The sequence below is a fragment of the Pleurodeles waltl genome, chromosome 10, assembly GCF_031143425.1.
Source record: "Pleurodeles waltl isolate 20211129_DDA chromosome 10, aPleWal1.hap1.20221129, whole genome shotgun sequence".
Taxonomy (NCBI): domain Eukaryota; kingdom Metazoa; phylum Chordata; class Amphibia; order Caudata; family Salamandridae; genus Pleurodeles; species Pleurodeles waltl.
Genome location: NC_090449.1, coordinates 5,473,917 through 5,499,410, shown reverse-complemented (window position 1 = coordinate 5,499,410; position 25,494 = coordinate 5,473,917). Strand labels below are relative to the sequence as shown.

The 25,494-nt window shown below is 51.5% G+C and overlaps 1 protein-coding gene across 4 annotated transcripts in view; it reads right to left on the bottom strand.

Moving 5' to 3' along the window:
- Window positions 1-25,494, bottom strand: part of PRICKLE3 (prickle planar cell polarity protein 3) — a 99,020-nt gene that overhangs the window by 37,912 nt on the left and 35,614 nt on the right. For 3 of the 4 annotated variants that reach the window (XM_069209310.1, XM_069209309.1, XM_069209312.1), the window contains 3 exons: window positions 22,421-22,604; window positions 19,473-19,586; window positions 16,162-16,299 (listed from right to left, as the gene is read on the bottom strand). In XM_069209310.1, the coding sequence (XP_069065411.1) occupies window positions 16,162-16,299; window positions 19,473-19,586; window positions 22,421-22,604 (436 nt within the window). The remainder of the gene's footprint in view (window positions 1-16,161; window positions 16,300-19,472; window positions 19,587-22,420; window positions 22,605-25,494) is intronic. The other variant, XM_069209313.1, reaches the window with a different exon arrangement.

Below are 25,494 nucleotides of genomic sequence, written 5' to 3'. Positions count from 1 at the left end.
TGGGAGGTGCCCAGAGCTCCTCCAGTGTGCTCCAGACCTCTGCCATCTTGGAAACAGAGGTGCTGCTGGCACACTGGACTGCTCTGAGTGGCCAGTGCCAGCAGGTGACGTCAGAGACTCCTTCTGATAGGCTCCTTCAGGTGTTAGTAGCCTATCCTCTCTCCTAAGTAGCCAAACCTCCTTTTCTGGCTATTTTGGGTCTCTGCTTTGGGGAATTCTTTAGATAACGAATGCAAGAGCTCATCAGAGTTCCTCTGCATCTCTCTCTTCACCTTCTGCCAAGGAATCGACTTCTGACCGCGCTGGAAGCCTGTAAAACTGCAACAAAGTAGCAAAGACGACTACTGCGACCTTGTAACACTGATCCTGCCGCCTTCTCGACTGTTTTCCTGGTGGTGCATGCTGTGGGGGTAGTCTGCCTCCTCTCTGCACTAGAAGCTCTGAAGAAATCTCCCGTGGGTCGACGGATCTTCCCCCTGCAACCGCAGGCACCAAAGAACTGCATCACCGGTCCTCTGGGTCTCCTCTCAGCACGACGAGCGAGGTCCCTTGAACTCAGCAACTCTGTCCAAGTGTCTCCCACAGTCCAGTGACTCTTCAGTCCAAGTTTGGTGGAGGTAAGTCCTTGCCTCCCCACGCTAGACTGCATTGCTGGGAACTGCGTGTTTTGCAGCTACTCCGGCTCCTGTGCACTCTTCCAGGATTTCCTTTGTGCACAGCCAAGCCTGGGTCCCCGGCACTCTAACCTGCAGTGCACGACCTCCTGAGTTGTCCTCCGGCGTCGTGGGACCCTCTTTTGTGACTCTGGGTGAGCTCCGGTTCACTCCACTTTGTAGTGCCTGTTCCGGCACTTCTGCAGGTGCTGCTTGCTTCTGAGTGGGCTCTTTGTCTTGCTGGACGCCCCCTCTGTCTCCTCATGCAATTGGCGACATCCTGGTCCCTCCTGGGCCACAGCAACATCCAAAAACCCTAACCGCGACCCTTGCAGCTAGCAAGGCTTGTTTGCGGTCTTTCTGCACGGAAACACGTCTGCACAACTCTTCGCGACGTGGGACATCCATCGTCCAAAGGGGAAGTTTCTAGTCCTTGTCGTTCTTGCAGAATCCACAGCTCCTACCATCTGGTGGCAGCTTCTTTGCACCCACAGCTGGCATTTCCTGGGCATCTGCCCACTCCCGACTTGATCGTGACTCTTGGACTTGGTCCCCTTGTTCCACAGGTACTCTCGTCAGGAAATCCATCGTTGTTGCATTGCTGGTGTTGGTCTTCCTTGCAGAATTCCCCTATCACGACTTCTGTGCTCTTTGTGGAACTTAGGTGCACTTTGCATCCACTTTTCAGGGTCTTGGGTTGGGCTATTTTTCTAACCCTCACTGTTTTCTTACAGTCCCAGCGACCCTCTACAAGGTCACATAGGTTTGGGGTCCATTTGTGGTTCGCATTCCACTTCTAGAGTATATGGTTTGTGTTGCCCCTATCCCTATGTGCCCCCATTGCATTCTATTGTGACTATACATTGCTTGCAATGTTTTCTATTGCTATTACTGCATATTTTGGGATTGTGTACATATATCTTGTGTATATTTGCTATCCTCATACTGAGGGTACTCACTGAGATACTTTGGCATATTGTCATAAAAATAAAGTACCTTTATTTTTAGTATATCTGTGTATTGTGTTTTCTTATGATATTGTGCATATGACACTAGTGGTACTGTGGGAGCTTCACTCGTCTCCTAGTTCAGCCTAAGCTGCTCTGCTAAGCTACCTTTTCTATCAGCCTAAGCTGCTAGACACCCCTCTACACTAATAGGGGATACCCTGGCCTGGTGCAAGGTGTAAGTACCTCTTGGTACCCACTACAAGCCAGTCCAGCCTCCTACATTGGTTGTGCAGCGGTGGGATAAGTACTTGCAACTACTTACCACTTTGTCATATTGTACTTTTCATAAGAGAAAAATATACAAAAGAAGTTCAGTGTATGTACACCTAACCAAAAAGTTTTGCTTTTCGTCTCTTACTCCTTTGCGAAGTGCTGAAAAGTACCTCTAAAACTTTCAAAAAGTTCTTAAAAAGTCTAAAAAGGTTTTTTTTCTGTTCTTTAAAAAGTTCTGAAACTTTTTCTTACTTTTTCTGTCCCTTAAACCTTTTCTATAATGTCTGGTACAGGCCAAACTGTTGATCTGACCAAACTTGCTTATGATCACCTTAGCTGGAAAGGAGCAAGGAGTCTCTGCATTGAAAGAGGTTTAGGGGTAGGGAAGAATCCCTCTAGAGAACTGTTAGCTAATATGCTCATTGAACAAGATAAGACCTTAGTTGGCACTTCTGGTGAGAGATTAGCTGATGGTTCCCACTTGGATTCTGGGGCACCCCTGGTAAAGGAGTTAGAAGGGAACCTTCCCAACCTGCCCATTAGCAGACCACCTAGCAGGGTTGGTACTGATGTGAGTTCTCATCATAGTATAGAGGTAACTCCTTTAGGCCAGGTTGTTAGAGTGCCATCTGTTAGGGACATGTCTCCCTCTGTTCATTCTCACCATTCTTCTGTGTCAAGGCATGCCCAACCCACCCTCCCTGAAGACAGAGTGTTAGAAAGGGAGCTCAACAGATTGAGAGTGGAAGAATCCAGGCTGAAGCTCAAGAAGCAACAGCTGGATTTAGATAGACAAGCATTTGACTTAGAAAAAGAAAGACAGAGGTTGCGGTTTGGACCCCATGGTGGCAGAAGCAGTATTACAGATAGTAATCCTGTAAAAGAGCATGATTCTAGGAATCTGCACAAGATAGTTCCCCCTTACAAGGAGGGGGATGACATTAACAAGTGGTTTGCTGCACTTGAGAGGGCCTGTAATGTACAGGGGGTCCCTCAAAGGCAGTGGGCTGCTATCCTATGGCTATCTTTCAGTGGAAAGGGTAGGGATAGGCTCCTTACTGTTAAGGAAAGTGATGCCAATTATTTCAAAGTTCTTAAGAATGCACTCCTTGATGGTTATGGCTTAACCACTGAACAGTACAGGATCAAGTTCAGAGAAACCAAAAAGGAGTCTTCACAAGACTGGGTAGACTTTGTTGACCATTCAGTGAAGGCCTTGGAGGGGTGGTTACATGGCAGTAAAGTTTCTGACTATGAAAGCCTGTATAACTTAATCCTGAGAGAGCCTATTCTTAATAATTGTGTGTCTGATTTGTTACACAAGTACCTGGTAGACTCTGATCTGACCTCTCCCCAAGAATTGGGAAAGAAGGCAGACAAATGGGTCAGAACAAGGGTGAACAGAAAAGTTCATACAGGGGGTGACAAGGATGGCAAGAAGAAGGATGGTAAGTCTTCTGACAAGGGTGGGGACAAATCTAAAAATGAGTCTTCATCAGGCCCACAAAAACACTCTGGTGGGGGTGGTGGGCCCAAATCCTCTTCAAATCAAAACAAAGAAAAGAAACCATGGTGCTATTTATGTAAAATAAAAGGCCATTGGACAACTGATCCCAGTTGCCCAAAGAAAAGCACCAAGCCTCCTACCACTACAACCCCTGCTGCTACACCTAGTGCCCCTAGTAATAGCAGTGGTGGTGGGAGCAAACCTACTAATAGCCAATCCAAGGGAGTAACTGGGCTCACTTTTGGTAATTTAGTTGGGGTTGGTCTTGTTAGGGAGACCACAGAGGCTGTGTTAGTCTCTGAGGGGGCTATTGATTTAGCCACCTTGGTTGCTTGTCCCCTTAATATGGATAAGTACAAGCAACTGCCCCTAATAAATGGTGTTGAGGTTCAGGCCTACAGGGACACAGGTGCCAGTGTTACAATGGTAATAGAGAAACTGGTCCACCCTGAACAACACCTACTTGGTCACCAGTACCAAGTAACCGATGCTCATAACAACACTCTTAGCCACCCCATGGCTGTTGTGAATCTCAACTGGGGGGGGGGGGGGGGGTTACTGGTCCAAAGAAAGTTGTGGTTGCCTCAGATTTACCTGTAGACTGTCTACTAGGGAACGATTTGGAGACATCAGCTTGGGCAGAAGTGGAGTTGGAGGCTCATGCAGCAATGCTGGGCATTCCAGGGAATATTTTTGCTTTAACCAGGGCTCAGGCCAAAAAGCAAAAAAGACAGGGTGACTTGGATCCTGGAAGAATGGACCAAGTGCTCCCTAAAGCTAGGGTTAGTAAAGGTAAAACACTACCTACTATCCCTCCCTCTACAGTGGATTCAACTTCTGAGGAAGAAGAATTTCCACCCTGTGCAGAACCTACACCAGAGGAGCTGGAAGCAGACACTGCTGAGCTTTTGGGTGAAGGGGGGCCTGCCAGGGAGGAGCTGAGTGTGGCACAGCATACCTGTCCCACACTAGAGGGTCTAAGACAGCAAGCTGTCAAACAAGCAAATGGGGATGTCAGTGACTCTCACAGAGTTTACTGGGAGGACAACCTCTTGTACACTGAAGCAAGGGATCCTAAACCTGGAACTGCCAGGAGGTTAGTGATTCCTCAGGAGTACAGAAAGTTCCTCCTAACTCTAGCCCAAGACATTCCTTTAGCTGGACATCTGGGGCAAATGAAAACTTGGGACAGGCTTGTTCCCTTGTTTCATTGGCCTAGAATGTCAGAGGACACAAAGGAGTTTTGTAAGTCCTGTGAAACCTGTCAAACCAGTGGCAAAACAGATGGCACCCCAAAGGCACCCCTTATTCCACTGCCTGTGGTTGGCGTTCCCTTTGAAAGGGTAGGGCTTGACATAGTTGGCCCCCTTGACCCTCCTACTGCTTCAGGCAATAGGTTTATCTGGGTGGTAGTGGACCATGCCACCAGATATCCTGAAGCAATTCCTCTAAGAACCACTACAGCTCCTGCAGTGGCAAAGGCCCTCCTGGGAATCTTTTCCAGGGTGGGCTTCCCAAAAGAGGTGGTATCAGACAGGGGAAGCAATTTCATGTCTGCTTACTTAAAGGCCATGTGGAAGGAATGTGGTGTGACGTACAAGTTCACCACACCCTATCGTCCACAAACAAATGGACTAGTTGAGAGGTTTAATAAAACTCTCAAAGGAATGATAATGGGACTCCCTGAAAAACTCCGCAGGAGATGGGATATCCTGTTACCTTGCCTCCTTTTTGCTTACAGGGAGGTACCACAAAAAGGAGTGGGCTTCAGCCCCTTTGAACTCCTATTTGGACACCCTGTGAGAGGTCCTCTAACACTTGTGAAGGAGGGTTGGGAACAACCTTTAAAAGCTCCTAAGCAAGACATAGTGGACTATGTACTTGGCCTAAGATCTAGGATGGCTGAGTACATGAAAAAGGCCAGTAAAAACCTTCAGGCCAGCCAAGAGCTCCAAAAGCAATGGCATGACCAGAAGGCTGTTCTGGTTCAGTACCAACCAGGGCAGAAAGTGTGGGTCTTGGAGCCTGTGGCCCCAAGAGCACTCCAAGACAAATGGAGTGGACCCCACATTATTGCTGAGAAAAAGGGTGAAGTCACCTACTTAGTTGACTTAGGCACTGCCAGGAGTCCCCTTAGAGTGCTCCATGTCAATCGCCTTAAACCCTACTATGATAGGGCTGATCTCACCCTGCTCATGGCAGCAGATGAAGGACAGGAAGAAGAGAGTGACCCTCTCCCTGATCTCTTCTCTTCCACAGAACAAGATGCTCTGGTGGAAGGGGTTGTACTGGCAGATTGTCACACTGCTGAGCAGAAAGACCACTGCATAAATCTCCTGGGTCAGTTTTCTGAACTCTTTTCTATTGTGCCAGGCACCACTTCCTGGTGTGAGCACACTATAGATACTGGAGACAGCTTGCCTGTCAAAAGTAAGATCTATAGGCAGCCTGACCATGTCAGGGACTGCATAAAACAAGAGGTTCAGAAAATGCTTGAACTGGGAGTGGTTGAGCACTCTGAAGGTCCATGGGCCTCTCCTGTGGTACTTGTACCAAAACCTTATTCCAAGGATGGAAAGAAGGAAATTAGATTTTGTGTAGACTATAGAGGTCTCAACCAAGTAACCAAAACTGATGCTCACCCTATACCCAGGGCAGATGAGCTAATAGATACACTGGCATCTGCCAAGTATCTAAGCACCTTTGATTTGACTGCATGGTATTGGCAGATCAAGTTATCAGAGGATGCAAAAGCAAAAACTGCATTTTCAACCATTGGAGGGCATTACCAATTCACAGTAATGCCTTTTGGGTTGAAGAATGCACCTGCCACTTTTCAGAGGTTGGTGAATACAGTCCTGCAAGGGTTGGAAGCTTTTAGTGCAGCATATCTAGATGATATAGCTGTCTTTAGCTCCAGCTGGGATGATCACCTGGTCCACCTATGGAAAGTTTTGGAGGCTCTGCAAAAGGCAGGCCTCACTATCAAGGCTTCAAAGTGCCAGATAGGGCAGGGCAAAGTGGTTTATCTGGGACACCTGGTAGGTGGAGAACAGATTGCACCACTTTAGGGGAAAATCCAAACTATTATAGATTGGGTTCCCCCTACAACTCAGACTCAGGTGAGAGCCTTCTTAGGCCTCACTGGGTACTACAGGAGGTTCATAAAGAACTATGGCTCCATTGCAGCCCCTCTTAATGACCTCACATCTAAGAAAATGCCTAAAAAGGTATTATGGACAGCAAACTGTCAGAAAGCTTTTGAGGAGCTGAAGCAGGCCATGTGCTCTGCACCTGTCCTGAAAAGCCCTTGTTACTCCAAAACATTCATTGTCCAAACTGATGCATCTGAATTAGGGGTAGGGACAGTGTTATCACAACTTAATTCTGAGGGCCAGGATCAACCTGTTGCTTTTATCAGCAGGAGGTTGACCCCTAGAGAAAAGCGTTGGTCTGCCATAGAGAGGGAGGCCTTTGCTGTGGTCTGGGCACTGAAGAAGTTGAGGCCATACCTGTTTGGCACTCACTTCATTGTTCAGACAGACCACAAACCTCTACTTTGGCAAAAAAAAATGAAAGGTGAAAACCCTAAATTGTTGAGGTGGTCCATATCCCTACAGGGAATGGACTATACAGTGGAACATAGACCTGGGAGTACCCACTCCAATGCAGATGGACTCTCCAGATATTTCCACTTAGACAATGAAGACTCATCAGGTCATGGCTAGTCTTATTGTCCTTCGTTGGGGGGGGGGGGGGGGTTGTGTAGGAAAGTACCATCTTGCCTAGCATGTTACCCCTATATTTCACTGTATATATGTTGTTTTAGTTGTATGTGTCACTGTGCTCATAAGTGTGCCCTGTATGTGTTACCTGTGTTATGACTAACTGTCTCACTGAGGCTCTGCTATCCAGAACCTCAGTGGTTATGCTCTCGCACTTCTTTCCAAAATGTCACTAACAGGCTAGTGACCAATTTCACCAATTTACATTGGCATACTGGAACACCCTTATAATTCCCTAGTATATGGTACTAAGGTACCCAGGGTATTGGGGTTCCAGGAGATCCCTATGGGCTGCAGCATTTCTTGTGCCACCCATAGGGAGCTCTGACAATTCTTACACAGGCCTGCTACTGCAGCCTGAGTGAAATAACGTCCACATTATTTCACAGCCATTTACCACTGCACTTAAGTAACTTATAAGTCACCTATATGTCTAACCTTTACCTGGTAAAGGTTGGGTGCTAAGTTACTTAGTGTGTGGGCACCCTGGCACTAGCCAAGGTGCTCCCACATTGTTCAGGGCAAATTCCCTAGACTTTGTGAGTGCGGGGACACCATTACACGCGTGCACTATACATATGTCACGACATATGTATAGCGTCCCAATGGTAACTCCGAACATGGCCATGTAACATGTCTAAGATCATGGAATTGTCACCCCAATGCCATTCTGGCATTGGGGAGACAATTCCATGATCCCCCGAGTCTCTAGCTTAGACCTGGGTACTGCCAAACTACCTTTCCCGGGGTTTCACTGCAGCTGCTGCTGCCAACCCCTCAGACAGGTTTCTGCCCTCCTGGGGTCCAGCCAGGCTTGGCTCAGGAAGGCAGAATAAAGGACTTCCTCAGAGAGAGGGTGTTACACCCTCTCCCTTTGGAAAAAGGTGTCAGGGCTGGGGAGGAGTAGCCTCCCCCAGCCTCTGGAAATGCTTTGATGGGCACAGATGGTGCCCATCTCTGCATAAGCCAGTCTACACCGGTTCAGGGATCCCCCAGCCCTGCTCTGGCGCGAAACTGGACAAAGGAAAGGGGAGTGACTACTCCCCTGACCTGCACCTCCCCTGGGAGGTGCCCAGAGCTCCTCCAGTGTGCTCCAGACCTCTGCCATCTTGGAAACAGAGGTGCTGCTGGCACACTGGACTGCTCTGAGTGGCCAGTGCCAGCAGGTGACGTCAGAGACTCCTTCTGATAGGCTCCTTCAGGTGTTAGTAGCCTATCCTCTCTCCTAAGTAGCCAAACCTCCTTTTCTGGCTATTTAGGGTCTCTGCTTTGGGGAATTCTTTAGATAACGAATGCAAGAGCTCATCAGAGTTCCTCTGCATCTCTCTCTCTTCACCTTCTGCCAAGGAATCGACTGCTGACCGCGCTGGAAGCCTGCAAAACTGCAACAAAGTAGCAAAGACGACTACTGCGACCTTGTAACGCTGATCCTGCCACCTTCTCGACTGTTTTCCTGGTGGTGCATGCTGTGGGGGTAGTCTGCCTCCTCTCTGCACTAGAAGCTCCGAAGAAATCTCCCGTGGGTCGACGGAATCTTCCTCCTGCAACCGCAGGCACCAAAGAACTGCATCACCGGTCCTCTGGGTCTCCTCTCAGCACGACGAGCGAGGTCCCTTGAACTCAGCAACTCTGTCCAAGTGACTCCCACAGTCCAGTGACTCTTCAGTCCAAGTTTGGTGGAGGTAAGTCCTTGCCTTCCCACGCTAGACTGCATTGCTGGGAACCGCGTATTTGCAGCTACTCCGGCTCCTGTGCACTCTTCCAGGATTTCCTTTGTGCACAGCCAAGCCTGGGTCCCCGGCACTCTAACCTGCAGTGCACGACCTCCTGAATTGTCCTCCGGCATCGTGGGACCCTCTTTTGTGACTTCGGGTGAGCTCAGGTTCACTCCACTTTGTAGTGCCTGTTCCGGCACTTCTGCAGGTGCTACTTGCTTCTGAGTGGGTTCTTTGTCTTGCTGGACACCCCCTCTGTCTCCTCACGCAATAGGCGACATCCTGGTCCCTCCTGGGCCACAGCAGCATCCAAAAACCCTAACCGCGACCTTTGCAGCTAGCAAGGCTTGTTTGTGGTCTTTCTACACGGAAACACCTCTGCACGACTCTTCACGACGTGGGACATCCATCCTCCAAAGGGGAAGTTTCTAGCCCTTGTCGTTCTTGCAGAATCCACAGCTCCTACCATCCAGTGGCAGCTTCTTTGCACCCACAGCTGGCATTTCCTGGGCATCTGCCCACTCCCGACTTGATCGTGACTCTTGGACTTGGTCCCCTTGTTCCACAGGTACTCTCGTCAGGAAATCCATTGTTGTTGCATTGCTGGTGTTGGTCTTCCTTGCAGAATTCCCCTATCACGACTTCTGTGCTCTTTGTGGAACTTAGGTGCACTTTGCACCCACTTTTCAGGGTCTTGGGGTGGGCTATTTTTCTAACCCTCACTGTTTTCATACAGTCCCAGCGACCCTCTACAAGGTCACATAGGTTTGGGGTCCATTCGTGGTTCGCATTCCACTTCTAGAGTATATGGTTTGTGTTGCCCCTATCCCTATGTGCCCCCATTGCATTCTATTGTGACTATACATTGCTTGCACTGTTTTCTATTGCTATTACTGCATATTTTGGTATTGTGTACATATATCTTGTGTATATTTGCTATCCTCATACTGAGGGTACTCACTGAGATACTTTGGCATATTGTCATAAAAATAAAGTACCTTTATTTTTAGTATATCTGTGTATTGTGTTTTCTTATGATATTGTGCATATGACACTAGTCGTACTGTAGGAGCTTCACTCGTCTCCTAGTTCAGCCTAAACTGCTCTGCTAAGCTACCTTTTCTATCAGCCTAAGCTGCTAGACACCCCTCTACACTAATAAGGGATACCTGGGCCTGGTGCAAGGTTTAAGTACCTCTTGGTACTCACTACAAGCCAGTCCAGCCTCCTACACTGCTGAGCTGAAAAACCCTGCAGAGACGACGGAGACAACAACTGCTTTGGCCCCAGCTCTACCGGCCTGTCTCCCCACTTCTGACGACACTGCTCCAGCAACGCTTTCCACAGGGACCAGCGACCTCTGAAGCCTCAGAGGACTGCCCTGCATCTAGAAGGACCAAGAACTCCAGAGGACAGCGACTCTGTTCCCCAAAGACTGCAATTTTGAAACAAAGAAGCAACTTTGAAACAACACGCGTTTACCGCCAGAAGCGTGAGACTTGGCACTCTGCACCCGACGCCCCCGGCTCGACTTGTGGAGAACAATCACTTCAGGGAGGACTCTCCAGCGACTGCGAGACCGTGAGTAGCCAGAGTTGACCCCCCTGAGCCCCCACAGCGACACCTGCAGAGGTAATCCCGAGGATCCCCCTGACCGCGACTGTCTGCTTCAAAGACCCGACACCTGGTAAAGGCACTGCATCTGCAGCCCTCAGGACCTGAAGGATCCGACCTCCAGTGCAGGAGCGACCCCCAGGTGGCCCTCTCCCTTGCCCAGGTGGTGGCTACCCCGAGGAGCCCCCCCCCCCCCCTTGCCTGCATCGCTGAAGAGACCCCTTGGTCTCCCATTGATTTCTATTGCGAACCCGACGCTTGTTTGCACACTGCACCCGGCCGCCCCGTGCCGCTGAGGGTGTACTTTTTGTGTGGACTTATGTCCCCCCCCCGTGCCCTACAAAACCTCCCTGGTCTGCCCTCCAAAGACGCGGGTACTTACCTGCTGGCAGACTGGACCCGGGGCACCCCCTTCTCCATTGAAGCCTATGCGTTTTGGGCACCACTTTGACCTCTGCACCTGACCGGCCCTGAGCTGCTGGTGTGGTAACTTTGGGGTTGCTCTGAACCCCCAACGGTGGGCTACCTTGGACCCAAACTTGAACCCCGTAGGTGGTTTACTTACCTGCAAAAACTAACAAACACTTACCTCCCCCAGGAACTGTTGAAAATTGCACTGTCTAGTTTTAAAATAGCTATATGTCATTTATGTGAAAACTGTATATGCTATTTTGCTAATTCAAAGTTCCTAAAGTACCTACCTGAAATACCTTTCATTTGAAGTATTACATGTAAATCTTGAACCTGTGGTTCTTAAAATAAACTAAGAACATATATTTTTCTATATAAAAACCTACTGGCCTGGAGTAAGTCTTTGAGTGTGTGTTCCTCATTTATTGCCTGTGTGTACAACAAATGCTTAACACTACCCTCTGATAAGCCTACTGCTCGACCACACTACCACAAAATGGAGCATTAGTATTATCTCTTTTTGCCACTATCTTACCTCTAAGGGGAACCCTTGGACTCTGTGCATACTATTCCTTACTTTGAAATAGTGCATACAGAGCCAACTTCCTACACAGGCCTTTGTACTTTTGCCACTAAGTGGAAACCTGCTGGGGAATTTTCACTGCCAACGATGACCCCGGAACCCAACGCGACATCCCAGGTGCCAGCTGCACACTGTATGATGGCATGAGTGACCCAGAGTGGCACAGGACCAAGGGCTCATTTTAGGAGCCCTGGGCTGTTCCTGTGAAGAAGCCGAAGGTGAGGCCACTTTCCCAGAAAGTGGATGTGTACGGCTGGTGTTCCTGAGACGAGAGGGAGGGGTCCCGGGCAGTGAGGTGGGGAGACAGGAGACAGGCCCCACTTTAGACATTCAGTTAGGTTCTTTGATGCAGAATGTCTGCTGATCAGGCTTCCCTGATCCTGCCTTTCGGTGGACCGTGGGAGTGGAAGGTGGCCCTGCGGTTCCTGTTGTCATGCTCTCAAAGTGCAAAGGGGCATCTGAGTGTGGTCAGTGGTTGGTGTCTGCCTCATTACGGTCAGGTGTGGCTGTGGCACCAGGTGCACTCCACCTCCAAATATTTGTCTCTCTGTTGTGGGAGCTCCAACGTCGAGACAACCTGGCTGTGAAGAGCATCTCTCAGGACAAAATCCGAGCCTGGAAGAGAGCGCGAGGACACGCGAGAGGACAGATGCAAAGCAGCTTCGGAAGTGGAGAGGACACACATCTCCTCTCTGCTGCTCCTGGATGAAAGCGGGAGCTGTTGAGCCACTTCTTGTTCCATTTCGAAGTTCTCTGTGACCAGGGAGGGGGCTCCACGGAGCACCCAGAGGACCACTGCACCACCAGAGCGGGTGTCTGCCATCTTCCCAGGGGAGGGGGGGCATCACCTGGAGTCTGATATGGATGAAGAACTATCTTCTGGGCTTTCATGCCTGGAGAGTTCTGCATCAGTGAGAGGGGCAGAAGAGACCTAACCTTACAGAAGGAGCTGACTACTGGTGTGGACAGAAGTGGATGACCCTGGTGCTGCTGACGTCCATCCATCAGCAACTTATGGAAGAGAGAGACCGATGCACTCCCGGCTTGGAGCCAGAACCCCAAAGAAGAACTGTGGTGCGCCCGAAGTGTCCCAAGAGGATCTTGCATACTGACTGCTGTCACAACTGTGGAACTTGTCCAAGTGTGCCACATTGGCTTGCCAGACTGAGAAGGGATTGGCACTGGCTTGCAGCTCCTGTTGGTATGCTCCAAGTGACTTGTCGGTGTGATCCTTCTACGCTGGCCAAACCAGTCAGGGTTTCGCCCGCGCTTCAGCACGGAAGACATCTTGTTGGAAGTCATAGATACCATCAAGCTGTGGTTGGCCACGGGAAGCACGTGGCACTGCTTCTCCTGGATCTATCCGCAGCTTTTATTGGAGTCCCACCCCATCCTCCTGCAGCGAGTAGAAAGTATTGGTGTGGCTGGGTCTGCATTAGCCTGGTTCCACTGCTTCCTGTGAGGAAGAAGTCTAGCGGTGTGGATGGCCCATAGGCCTCAGATCCTAAACCCCTGGTTAAGTGGTCCTCAGGGTTCAGCATTGAGTCCAGCGCTGATTAACATATACATGTCACATTTGTCTGCTCTGGTTGAATCTTTCGGCATACGACTCGTGTCCTACGCGGATCACACTCAGATACTCCTTACCCTGAACAGAAAGGCACCTACTGTGGTAGATTTAAGGCTTGCATCACAGCGATATTTCAGTAGATGCGCTCCAGTGACTTAAAGTGCAATGCTTTGGTTTACCTCACCCCCCCCCACCCCCCCAAGCTTGGATAAGGATTACCGGCCTAGCTGTGTCCCACCACCACCTCCCCCGCTACCACTGCTCAGAACCCAGCGATGAAGTTGTACAGTTCTGTTTTATTTGGTCCTCAGGTGGCGGGAGCTGTTGGGTTCGGTTTTGGACTTCTGAAATCTTTAAAGAAATGTTATCTGCTTCAACCTCAGCGTCAAACATTGGTGACCCAAGCCCTCATTACGTCACGGTTGGATTACGGCAATGCCGTGTACCAGAGTTTTCGAGCCTAACAGCCTAGGAGACTTCAGCTGGTGCAGAATGCCGTCCCCGGCTCTCAAGAAGGGATCACATCCTTCCCACTTGAGAGTTGCAGTGGCTGCCAATCAAGGGACACGCAAGGCTCAAGGGACATGTATTGGCGCACAGAGCCGCAGTATCTGGTCGACCAGATGGTCCATTAGATGCTGAGAACCCTTCGGTCCTCAAGTACCCTGGAGGTTGTGATCCTGTGAGCACACAGGAGGAGGTGGGGTTGAAACGTCTTCCCCTTTCTTGTTCCAGGGACTGGAATGCTCCTCCCTATCATCTGCATGCTACGAAGGATGTACGCTTACTCAAACTCAATCTTAAGACGCGGATTCTTAATGTGACCTTTCAATAATCAGGTGTCAGCGAGTAGGCAGCGAAATCTTCCTAGCGCAGGACGCTCGTTGAGTAGCTGTGCGCTCTATAAACTCCTGTGATCGATGGGATCTATGGTAGACCAGTCACCAAAGAAGACTACTACAGCCCGCAGCGCAAGCAGGATCCATCAATATTCCCCATCAAGGACCTGGGACCTACATTCCGGAAAGAGGGCTACCTGATTGTCGCATCCCAGAGAGGTTCCACTCACCACCACGCAGACTCCCCAGCGCCGAGGAAGCAGACTTCCTGCTGCAGTCAAGCCCAGAAGAATACACTGCCACCTCCAGGAGACCAACAACCTGTGCCCACCCCTCCTGATGCAGGGTGGTCAAGCCCAGAAGAATGCACCGCCACCTCCAGGAGACCTCCAACAACCTGTGCCCACCCTTATTGCTGCACTCAAGCCCAGAAGAATACACCACCACCTCCAGGAGACCAACAACCTGTGCCCACCCTTCCTGCTGCACTCAAGCCCGGAAGAATACACCACCACCTCCAGGAGACCAACAACCTGTGCCCACCCTTCCTGCTGCACTCAAGCCCAGAAGAATACACCGCCACCTCCAGGAGACCTCCAACAATCTGTGCCCACCCTTACTGCTGCAGTCAAGCCCGGAAGAGTGCACCGCCACCTCCAGGAGACCTCCAACAACCTATGCCCACCCTTCCTGCTGCACTCAAGCCCAGAAGAATACACCGCCACCTTCAGGAGACCTCCAACAATCTGTGCCCACCCTTACTCCTGCAGTCAAGCCCGGAAGAGTGCACCGCCACCTCCAGGAGACCTCCAACAACATGTGCCCACCCTTCCTGCTGCAGTTAAGCCCAGAATAGTGCACCACCACCTCCAGGAGACCTCCAACAACCTGTGCCCACCCTTCCTGCTGCAGTCAAGCCCAGAAGAGTGCACCGCCACCTCCAGGAGACCTCCAACAACCTGTGCCCACCCTTCCTGCTGCAGTCAAGCCCAGAAGAGTACACCACCACCTACATGAGACCTCAACAACCTGTGCCCACCCTTCCTGCTGCAGTCAAGCCCAGAAGAGGGCACCGCCACGTCCAAGAGACCTCCAACAACCTGTGGCCATCCTTCCTGCTGCAGAGCAGTTGAGGACTCTACCACAGCCGGCATACCTCCTATGTGCACAGATGGAACAGGAGGCAAACCAGAGGTGTGAGAGACACTAAGGCCCTCATTATGATCATTGCGGTTCGGCCCGCCATGCCAGCAGAGGTGGCTGAATCCGCCAGCCGGCATGGTGGGCCGAACTGCCATATAATGCACAGTCACCCACAGCCAAGCTCCCACCGTCAGAGAGCTTGGTGGCGGGAAGAAACACGATCCGCCAGGGTAGCGGTGCTACCCTGCGGATAATGTTTCATTTCCCACCAGCCTTTTCCTGGCAGGATATCCTGCCAGGAAAAGGCTGGCGGAGGGGGTGCCCCGGGCACCCCTGGGGGCCCCCGCACTGCCCAGGCACTTTTCATGGGCAGTGCAGGGACCCCGGTGCAGGGCCCTGTCGCGCAGGTCACTGCCCGATTTTCGGCACCTGCCGCACAGAGGCATTGACAGCGGCTCCAATGTCCCGGCCGAGCCCTTCTGTGGGCCGGCGGGCGGAAATAATGTTTCCGACCCGCCGGCTCTCAGAAATTTTCATCATCTGGCCGGCGGGGTTCTGGGGTCACTGGCGGTCAGTGTTTTGACCGCCAGCATGAACACTGCGGTTGTTTCCGCCGTGATCATAATGACCACCTAAGTGATCCAGAGGGGATGTTCTACACCACTCAGCCCCTAGAATACAACAAGTAGTAGAGGGGGAGGGGCAGACTTCCTTACTCGAGGAGCCTGAAACCTGCCAAGAGGGAACCTGCTATTCCTTTGCTCTGTGTGGTATAATGTACTTTTCTATAACAAAGAGAAGAACTGGGAAGGATAATCATGTTATTGCGCTGGCGGGTTGGTGTTGAGCTCTCAGTCTGTTCTACCCCCACCCTGAGAAACGTGTGACTGCTCACCATCACTACCACTGAGAGTCCAGTGCTGAAGGGACTGAGCTCAGCACAGTTTTCAAAATCCCTAGGACAGGAGAGGCAAACGACCCCAGCTCAGAAGCCCCAGCTGCCCGGTGGCCCCCCAGATGGGGACCGAGAGTGACCCCTACCCTCATTGGCTCATGTGAGCACACACCATGGGGTGGTGCCCCCAACCCCACAGGCCCACCTCCTCATGTTGCCTCACCTGCTCACAGATGGCCCCGGTGATGGTGACCGGGAAGAGGCGCACCGTCCCCCGGCCCAGGTTCTCCCGCTTCCGCTGCTGGCTGAAAAGCCGGAGTTCCTTCTTCTCATCTTCCTCCAGTGAGTTACAGTACTGGGCCTAGTGAGGGAGGAACCAGAGGATCAGTGCAGAAGTAAACCTCAGGGCACGCGCGAAGGAGAAGCCACAACCAGTCAAGGTTACAAACACTGCAAGCACACAGGAAGGCCACACCACTCCGGGTTACAAACACTGCAAGCACACAGGAAGGCCACAACCACTTCAGGTTACAAACACTGCAAGCACACAGGAAGACCACAACCAGTCCGGGTTACAAACTACAAACACTGTAGGCACACAGGAAGGCCGCAACCACTCCGGGGTACAAACACTGCAAGCACACAGGAAGGCCACAACCAGTCCGGGTTACAAACACTGCAAGCACACAGGAAGGCCACAACCAGTCCGGGTTACAAACTACAAACACTGCAGGCACACAGGAAGGCCACAACCAGTCCGGGGTACAAACACTGCAAGCACACAGGAAGGCCACAAACACTGCAAGCACACAGGAAGGCCACAAACACTGCAAGCACACAGGAAGGCCACAACCACTGCGGGTTACAAACACTGCAAGCACACAGGAAGGCCACCCCACTCTGGGTTACAAACACTGCAAGCACACAGGAAGGCCACAACCACTCTGGGTTACAAACATTGCAAGCACACAGGAAGGCCACAACCAGTCAGGGTTACAAACACTGCAAGCACACAGGAAGGCCACAACCAGTCAGGGTTACAAACACTGCAAGCACACAGGAAGGCCACCGCACTCCGGGTTACAAACACTGCAAGCACCCTGGAAGACCACAACCACTCTGGGTTACAAACACTGCAAGCACACAGGAAGGCCACAACCACTCCGGGTTACAAACACTGCAAGCACACAGGACGGCCACAATCAGTCCGGGTTACAAACACTGCAAGCACACAGGAAGGCCACAACCAGTCCGGGTTACAAACTACAAGCACTGCAAGCACACAGGAAGGCCACAACCAGTCCGGGTTACAAACACTGCAAGCACACAGGAAGGCAACAACCAGTCCAAGTTACAAACACTGCAAGCACACAGGAAGGCCACAACCAGTCCGGGTTACAAACACTGCAAGCACACAGGAAGGCCACAACCAGTCCGGGTTACAAACTACAGACACTGCCAGCACACAGGAAGGCCACAACCAGTCCGGGTTACAAACTACAAACACTGCATGCACACAGGAAGGCCACAACCAGTCAGGGTTACAAACACTGCAAGCACACAGGAAGGCCACAACCACTCTGGGTTACGAACACTGTAAGCACACAGGAAGGCGAAAACCAATCCGGGTTACAAACACTGCAAGCACACAGGAAAGCCACAACCAGTCCGGGTTACAAACACTGCAAGCACACAGGAAAGCCACAACCAGTGTGGGTTACAAACTACAAACACTGCCAGCACACAGGAAGGCCACAACCAGTCTGGGTTACAAACACTGCAAGCACACAGGACGGCCACAACAACTAGTCTGGGTTGCAAACACTACAAGCACACAGGAAGGCCACAACAACTCCGGGTTACAAACACTGCAAGCACACAGGAAGGCCACAACCACTCCAGGTTACAAACACTGCAAGCACACAGGAAGGCCACAACCACTCCAGGTTACAAACACTGCAAGCACACAGGAAGGTCACAACCACTCCAGGTTACAAACACTGCAAGCACACAGGAAGGTCACAACCAGTCAGGGTTGCAAACACTGCAAGCACAGGAAGGCAAAAACCACTCCAGGTTACAAACACTGCAAGCACACAGGACAGCCACAACCAGTCTGGGTTACAAACACTGCAAGCACACAGGAAGGCCACAACCACTCCACGTTACAAACACTGCAAGCACACAGGAAGGCCACAACCACTCCGGGTTACAAACGCTGCAAGCACACAGGAAGGCCACAACCAGTCTGGGTTACAAATACTGCAAGCACACAGGAAGGCCACAACCAGTCAGGGTTACAAACACTGCAAGCACACAGGAAAGAGAGCATGCAAAGCAAACAACATGTAACCAAGAGCAAAAAATAGGTAACAAACACACAGAATCTGGAAGAGACACTCCTGGGCACGACACTGCATGGCAACAGTCGGGAGGCAAAGCAAGCATACGGCAAACAGGACAAGGCACAGAAGAGCCACCAACCAGACCCGTCTACTAGAAACCACAAGGAAAAGAAGGGGAAAACTGAGCCATTAGAATCCATGAAGAAGAGACCTTGAAAAGCAGACTTGCACACTGGACGCACAATGAAAAGAAGTGATAAACACACAGCAAACATGCTGATCTGGGAGAAACCAGCATACCAGAACCCACAGCAAGCCAAGTGGCCCTGCAGGAGCCACAACCAGAAAGGATCAAGAACAGGAACATGCATGGTAAACACACTGAAAACATGCAGAGCCAGGAGACAAAGCAAGACGGATTCCAATCAAGCACACAAGAAACACATGAAACACAAACGACAAGCACAAAGCAAACAGAGTCAGGGGAAGCCACGAGCAGAGTGCATCTATGGAAATCCAAACACACAGCAATCCAACTGAACCAGCAGGAGTGACAACCAGGATGGATCAGAAACAAGTCAAACACATGGCAAACGCATGGCAAACATACGGCAATCACACAGCAAACATAATGAACCAGGAAAAGCCACACGCAAGATGCATTAATATCGAGCGCACTGGAAACATGATAAACATAGGACACACACAAAGCAAACATACTGCACCAGAAGCCACAGACATGATGCATCAGACACCACAAGCACACTGGAAGTGCATCACAAACAAATGACGAACACACTGAACAAGGACAGGTCAAAAGCAGACTGGCATCCAATATGGAGCGCACACATAGCAATCACACAAGGCAATCACACAAGGCAATCACACAAGGCAATCACACAAGGCAATCACACAAGGCAATCACACAAGGCAATCACACAAGGCAATCAGACTGAACCAGAAGAAGCAAAACCAGGCAGCATCCGTGATATTCACAAGGAAACCCAAGGCAATCACATACCATGCACAATACAAATACCAAACATACATAAATCATGTCCAACCAGAAGAAGCCTGAAGGGCCAGTCTGCAGAATACAGCAGGCACGCGGTGCTCACTCGTGCAAAGAAGCCATAGGAGGAGGCTGAAGAGGGCGCAGCACCCACCGCTCTTTGGGGCCTGCACTCACCTCGCTGTCGTGGGGGGGCAGCTGGTGCAGGAGCTGTTTGATGCGGTACCGCTCTCCAGCACTGTTCACATAGGGGACCTTGTCCTCCGGCAGACAGCTGAAGTACTGGTACACCTGCCAGAAGAGACCAACCAATCAATGAGGAGAGGGGCAGAGCATCTCTGTGTCCTGACAGCTCACTACCTAGAGCACGCAGACCCCTGGTACCCCTGAACCCCACCATTCTAGCCATGGTGTGCACCCAGCTTCACCTGTCAGGATGGGAGATGAGGGGGCCACAGCCAGCCTCACCTTACAACAGCACCTGAGCAAGTGAGGGCAGTGAGAGGCCCCCTCTCCGGCAGGGGGCTGGGCCCATATGGACAAGACTGTCCTGGGGACGACTGAGGAGGAGAGTTCATAGGTGGTGTCTCCAGTCTTAGGGCAGTCTTGATTGGAGCTCTGGGGCAACCACAGAAGGGGACATTCTGCCCACCTACGTTGGCCTGCGGGTCAGGATGTAGATGATGAGGCCTGCAGGTGGCCGCAGGCAACTTCTCCAAAATGGTGAGCAGTTTAGAGAAACAGACATCACCAATTCGAGGAGAGCAGGGCATGCAGGGACTCCCACAATGTTCCTGGGCTGACCGTGGAGCGCCTCGAAAGCAGAAGGGACTGCTGTGGGAGCTATGGATACTGTACCCCAGACTTCCAGACCCCCAGATAAACCTTTCTTTTAACTCCTCTGCAGCCGGAAGCTTCAGATCAGCAGGTTACTGTCTTCTTCCTCCCACCTGCAACCTCCCTTTCCTTCAGTGCTTAACTTTAGCCGTGGTTTCTGGTGCTCAGCACTTCCACTCAATCGCCAGCACAGACACTTATAACAGTTTACCACATGGTGGTGCTGTTTGTCTAATTTAGTGTTGAGCCCAACAGCTGTTAATTCATCCTACATTTAAAACGACTAATACCTGCCTCCCATGCCAATGCTAAAGCTCTGGGGACCCGCAGTAGCCTGCATTGTCACGCTTGTAGAGTGTGATGTTTAGTAGTTATGTTGGTTCTGTCGCCAGCGGCGCTGCCGGGGCATCGGGTGGTGCACGCTGCAGTGGCCACCTGACGAGCACCATGACACTCGTCTATTTACAAATTAGGCACTGCTTTCCTTCCCTCCGGTCTCATTTCCCTCCTCCTCTTATACCCAACATCTCCTTGTATCCCACCACATATACCCTCTGGGGCCTGTGATATTTGGCCCCTCCTCTCTCTGACCCAGAGGCTGGCATCTTCTAGAGGGCGGGGAGCGAAGGCCATTCACCAGGCCTCAGTAAGACTTACCACACTCTTCACCCAGCCACCGGTGCAGGTACCTGCTACCGCTTCCAGTATTCCTCCCTCCTGAGGCCTGCACCTCCACACCAGAGTCTCAAACAATATCCACCCTTCCCGCCACTTTTCAAAGTGCTGCAGGATCAGCGCAAAGCCAAGTTTCAGGAGGACAGACTATTCACCCTGCACCCAGAAAGGAACAGAGGTTTGCAACTGATAAGCCATTTTGAGTAGTTATCCATACAAAAAAAACACTTACAGTAGACTACGGGCCGCCCATTGCTTCCCATTGGTTGACTTGCGGTCACTCATTTGCTCGCTTCCTATTCAATGGCTTTCCTTACTCTTGAAGTTGTCCCTTGATTGGAGCATGCATTTATTTTTTCCATTCTTTTGATTGCCTGAATTGTATCCTTCCACTGCTCACATCTAGAGAACTACTTTTTTCTTTTAGCACTCTAAGCATGTGTGTGCGGCTTCCCCTCTACCTACATCCGCAAACACGCACCTTCTGTGTTGCTCCCTCACCCCCTCCTCCCACCCAAAACTTGTCCACTGTTTCCCATCCCTCTAGCGCTTTTATTGTTAACTACCCCAAGCCCAGTCTCAAGCTCGCTTGTTGCCCCTCGTCCTTCCCTCTCCCTGTGGCTTGCACCAAACCCGCTCCTTCTCTCCTCACGGTCCTTAAAAAACAATATTTTTTAGAGATCCCAGCAGCCACTGTTTGCTTCAAGGCCACTCCTCTTGTCTAAAGCGGCTTTCTTTTCCACCATTTCACGTGGCATCTGTAGATGCACTAAACAAAATGGAACACACATCATAGCATAGGCACACGCGTGCTTAGTGGACACGTCATCACACATTCACACGCAGGGACTGGGTTCAGAGCAAGGACTGAGTGACGGAAGCCTGGCATCAGCAAATGCTCTGTGGAAGAATTTGAGCCACGTGAGATCACTCACGGCGGCCATCTTAAGGGTCTGAACGCACATCTCAGTGTGAAGGAAATGAGGAGACAGAGCAAAGAGGCCGCTGAACTTGTAAGAAGGCGCCTGTGGGAGGAGTTACATGTTGTGCTACTTTCCTGAATAAAGCAAGCGAACTCCTACTGAATTTGTACCTTCTTCATGTATATTGCCTAGGGTAGGTTGGTTAATCATCCGCAAGGGTATACTGGCGCTGAGCAGGTGTGTGTGCCTGGCCCTGCCTAGGGTGGGTTGGTTAATCATCCGCAAGGGTATCCTGGCGCTGAGCAGGTGTGTGTGCCTGGCCCTGCCTAGGGTGGGTTGGTTAATCATCCGTAAGGGTATCCTGGCGCTGAGCAGGTGTGTGCGCCCTGCTTATGGTAGGTTGGTTAATCATCCGCAAGGGTATCCTGGCGCTGAGCAGGTGTGTGCGCCCTGCTTATGGTAGGTTGGTTAATCATCCGCAAGGGTATCCTGGCGCTGAGCAGGTGTGTGCGCCCTGCCTATGGTAGGTTGGTTAATCATCCGCAAGGGTATCCTGGCGCTGAGCAGGTGTGTGCGCCCTGCCTTTGGTAGGTTAGTTAATCTCCAGCAAAGGTATCCTGGAGCTGAACAGGTGAGTATGCCCGCCCCTGCATGTCCCTGGGAATGATGCTGACACAGGGCAAGCCGTACCTGCTCTGGCTTCAGCCCTGGTGGAACCCAGGCATACTCCTCCGAGGCACAGCCCGAGTCGTCATCCGAGATGGAGTGCCGCTGGAAGTCGGAGATGAGGCGTCCCATCATCTTCTCCAGATCCAGTGGGATAGTCCTGACGGCGTGGTCCTCCCGTGGGCACTTACAGTGCTGGCAAATTTTCCTGCAGACAGGGGAGGAGCAGAGGATATGATGAGTCATGTAGAGAGGGAGAGGAGCTGAGGAAGCAACCAATCAATAGATGAGGGAGGAGCAGAGGATATGACTAGTCATGTAGAGAGGGGAGGAGTACTGGAAATAGCCAATCAATACAAGAAGGAGGAGCAGAGGTTATGATGAGTCATGTACTAAGGGAGAGGAGCAGAGGAAGAGACCAATCAATACATGGGGGAGGAGCAGAAAATGTGATGAGTCATGTACAGCGTCAGAGGAAGTGACCAATCAATACAAGGGGAGGAGCACAGGATAAGATGAGTCATGTACAGAGGAAGGAAGTGACCAATCAATAGATGGGGAGGGGGGGAGAAAGAGAGTGAGAGAGTGAGAGAGTGAGAGAGTGAGAGAGTGAGTGAGTGAGTGAGTGAGTGAGAGAGAGAGAGAGAGAGAGAAAGAGAGAGAGAGAGTGAGAGTGAGAAGCAGAGGAAACAACAGATCAATAGATGGGAGCGGAGCAGAGGATATGATGAGTTATGTAGAGTGGGAAAGGAGCACTGGAAACAACCAATCAATACAGGAGGAGGAGCAGGGGATATGATGAGCCATGTACAGAGGGAGAATTCAGAGGAAAGGACAAATCAATACATGGGGAGGAACAAAGGAAAATTGCTTGACCCACCGGACAAGGGAGAAGCAGAAGTAACGTCTCAGGTAGACAGGAGGACAATAAACCAGAGCTGTCAGGACACAGATGTGATGTGTAACACTGAAGAAACAGTGTGTTTATGGAAGAAACAACACATCACATGGAAGAGAAGTGTGTTATATGGCTCAAGGACTGAGGGGCACAGAAAGTGTAGTATCAAGAGGGAGCATCAAAATGACTCATTGGGGCAGAGAGGGGACGTCAATGAGTATATCTCTGGCCTGAACACAGTGCCTTTGTTAGACAGAGAAGTGATGACAGTCTGTTTCTCAGAGCAGACCTCTGCACGCGGGAACGGCTGAAGCACATTCTAGGACCCTTCAAAGCGATGGCCCCTTTACGATGAAGATGCAGGTAGGGAGGGGTGAAAAGTAACTTTGCTCTTGTATAAGCAGCTGAACTAGTTATGTTTGAGTACGGTTATGAGCTCAATGATCACCATGGTTTGTGGCTGGAGCCTTTAACTCAATGAGTCAGTCATACAATGGACTGAAAGAAGTACAAATGTATCCAATCCACAGGGATCTTTGCTCAAGGAGGGTGAGGACATCTAACCTTCTTGGAGAGAGAGCAGCTATTCTGGGCATCCCATCTGCCAGAAACCCTCCCTCGCTCTCTAATCCTGGATAAAGCTGCCCCTACGACACACAGCCTTGATGATTATGAGAGGCGTTACTGCTTGGATGAGGACAGACGCACAGCCTGGCTGAAAAGCGTCACTGCCTAGATGAGGACCAACACACTGCCCGGCTGAAAAGCATCACTGCCTGGATGGGGACAAACACACTGCCCGGCTGAAAAGCATCACTGCCTGGATGGGGACAGACGCACAGCCTGGATGAGAAGTGTCACTTCCTGGATGAGGACCGACGCACAGCCTGGATGAGGACAGACGCACAGCCTGGATGAGAAGTATCACTACCTGGATGAGGACCGACGTGTTGCCTGGCTGAGAAGTATCACTACCTGGATGAGGACCGACGTGTTGCCTGGCTGAGAAGTGTCACTACCTGGATGAGGACCGACGTGTTGCCTGGCTGAGAAGTGTCACTGCCTGGATGAGGATGGACGCACTGCCCGGCTGAGAAACATCACTGCCTGGATGAGGACCGACGCACTGCCTGGATGAGAAGCATCACTGCCTGGATGAGGACCGACGCACTGCCTGGTTGAGGACCGACGCACTGCCTGGATGAGAAGCATCACTGCCTTGATAAGGACCGACGCACTGCCTGGATGAGGACAGACGCACTGCCTGGATGAGGATCGGCGCACTGCTTGGCTGAGAAGCATCACTACCTGGAGGAGGACCGACGCACTGCCTGGCTGAGAAGCATCACTGGCTGGATGAGGACCGACACACTGCCTGGATGAGGACCGACACAGCCTGGATGAGGACCGACGCACTGCCCGGCTGAGAAGCATCACTGCCTGGATGAGGACCGACGCACTGCCTGGATGAGGACCGACGCACTGCCCGGATGAGAAGCATCACTGCCTGGATGAGGACCGACGCACTGCCTGGATGAGAAGCATCACTGCCTGGATAAGGACCGACGCACTGCCTGGATAAGGACCGACGCACTGCCTGGATAAGGACCGATGCCTGGATAAGGACCGACGCACTGCCTGGATAAGGACCGACGCACAGCCTGGATAAGGACCGACGCACAGCCTGGATGAGGACCGACGCACAGCCTGGATGAGGACCGACGCACAGCCTGGATGAGGACCGACGCACAGCCTGGATGAGGACAGACGCACAGCCTGGATGAGGACAGACGCACAGCCTGGATGAGGACAGACGCACAGCCTGGATGAGGACAGACGCACAGCCTGGATGAGGACAGACGCACAGCCTGGATGAGGACAGACGCACAGCCTGGATGAGGACAGACACACAGCCTGGATGAGGACAGACACACAGCCTGGATGAGGACAGACGCACAGCCCGGTTGAGAAGTGTCACTGCCTGGATGAGGATCGGCACACTGCTTGGCTGAGAAGCATCACTACCTGGAGGAGGACCGACGCACTGCCTGGCTGAGAAGCATCACTAGCTGGATGAGGACCGACACACTGCCTGGATGAGGACCGACACAACCTGGGTGAGGATCGACACACTGCCTGGCTGAGTAGCATCACTACCTGGAGGAGGACCGAGGCACTGCCTGGCTGAGAAGCATCACTG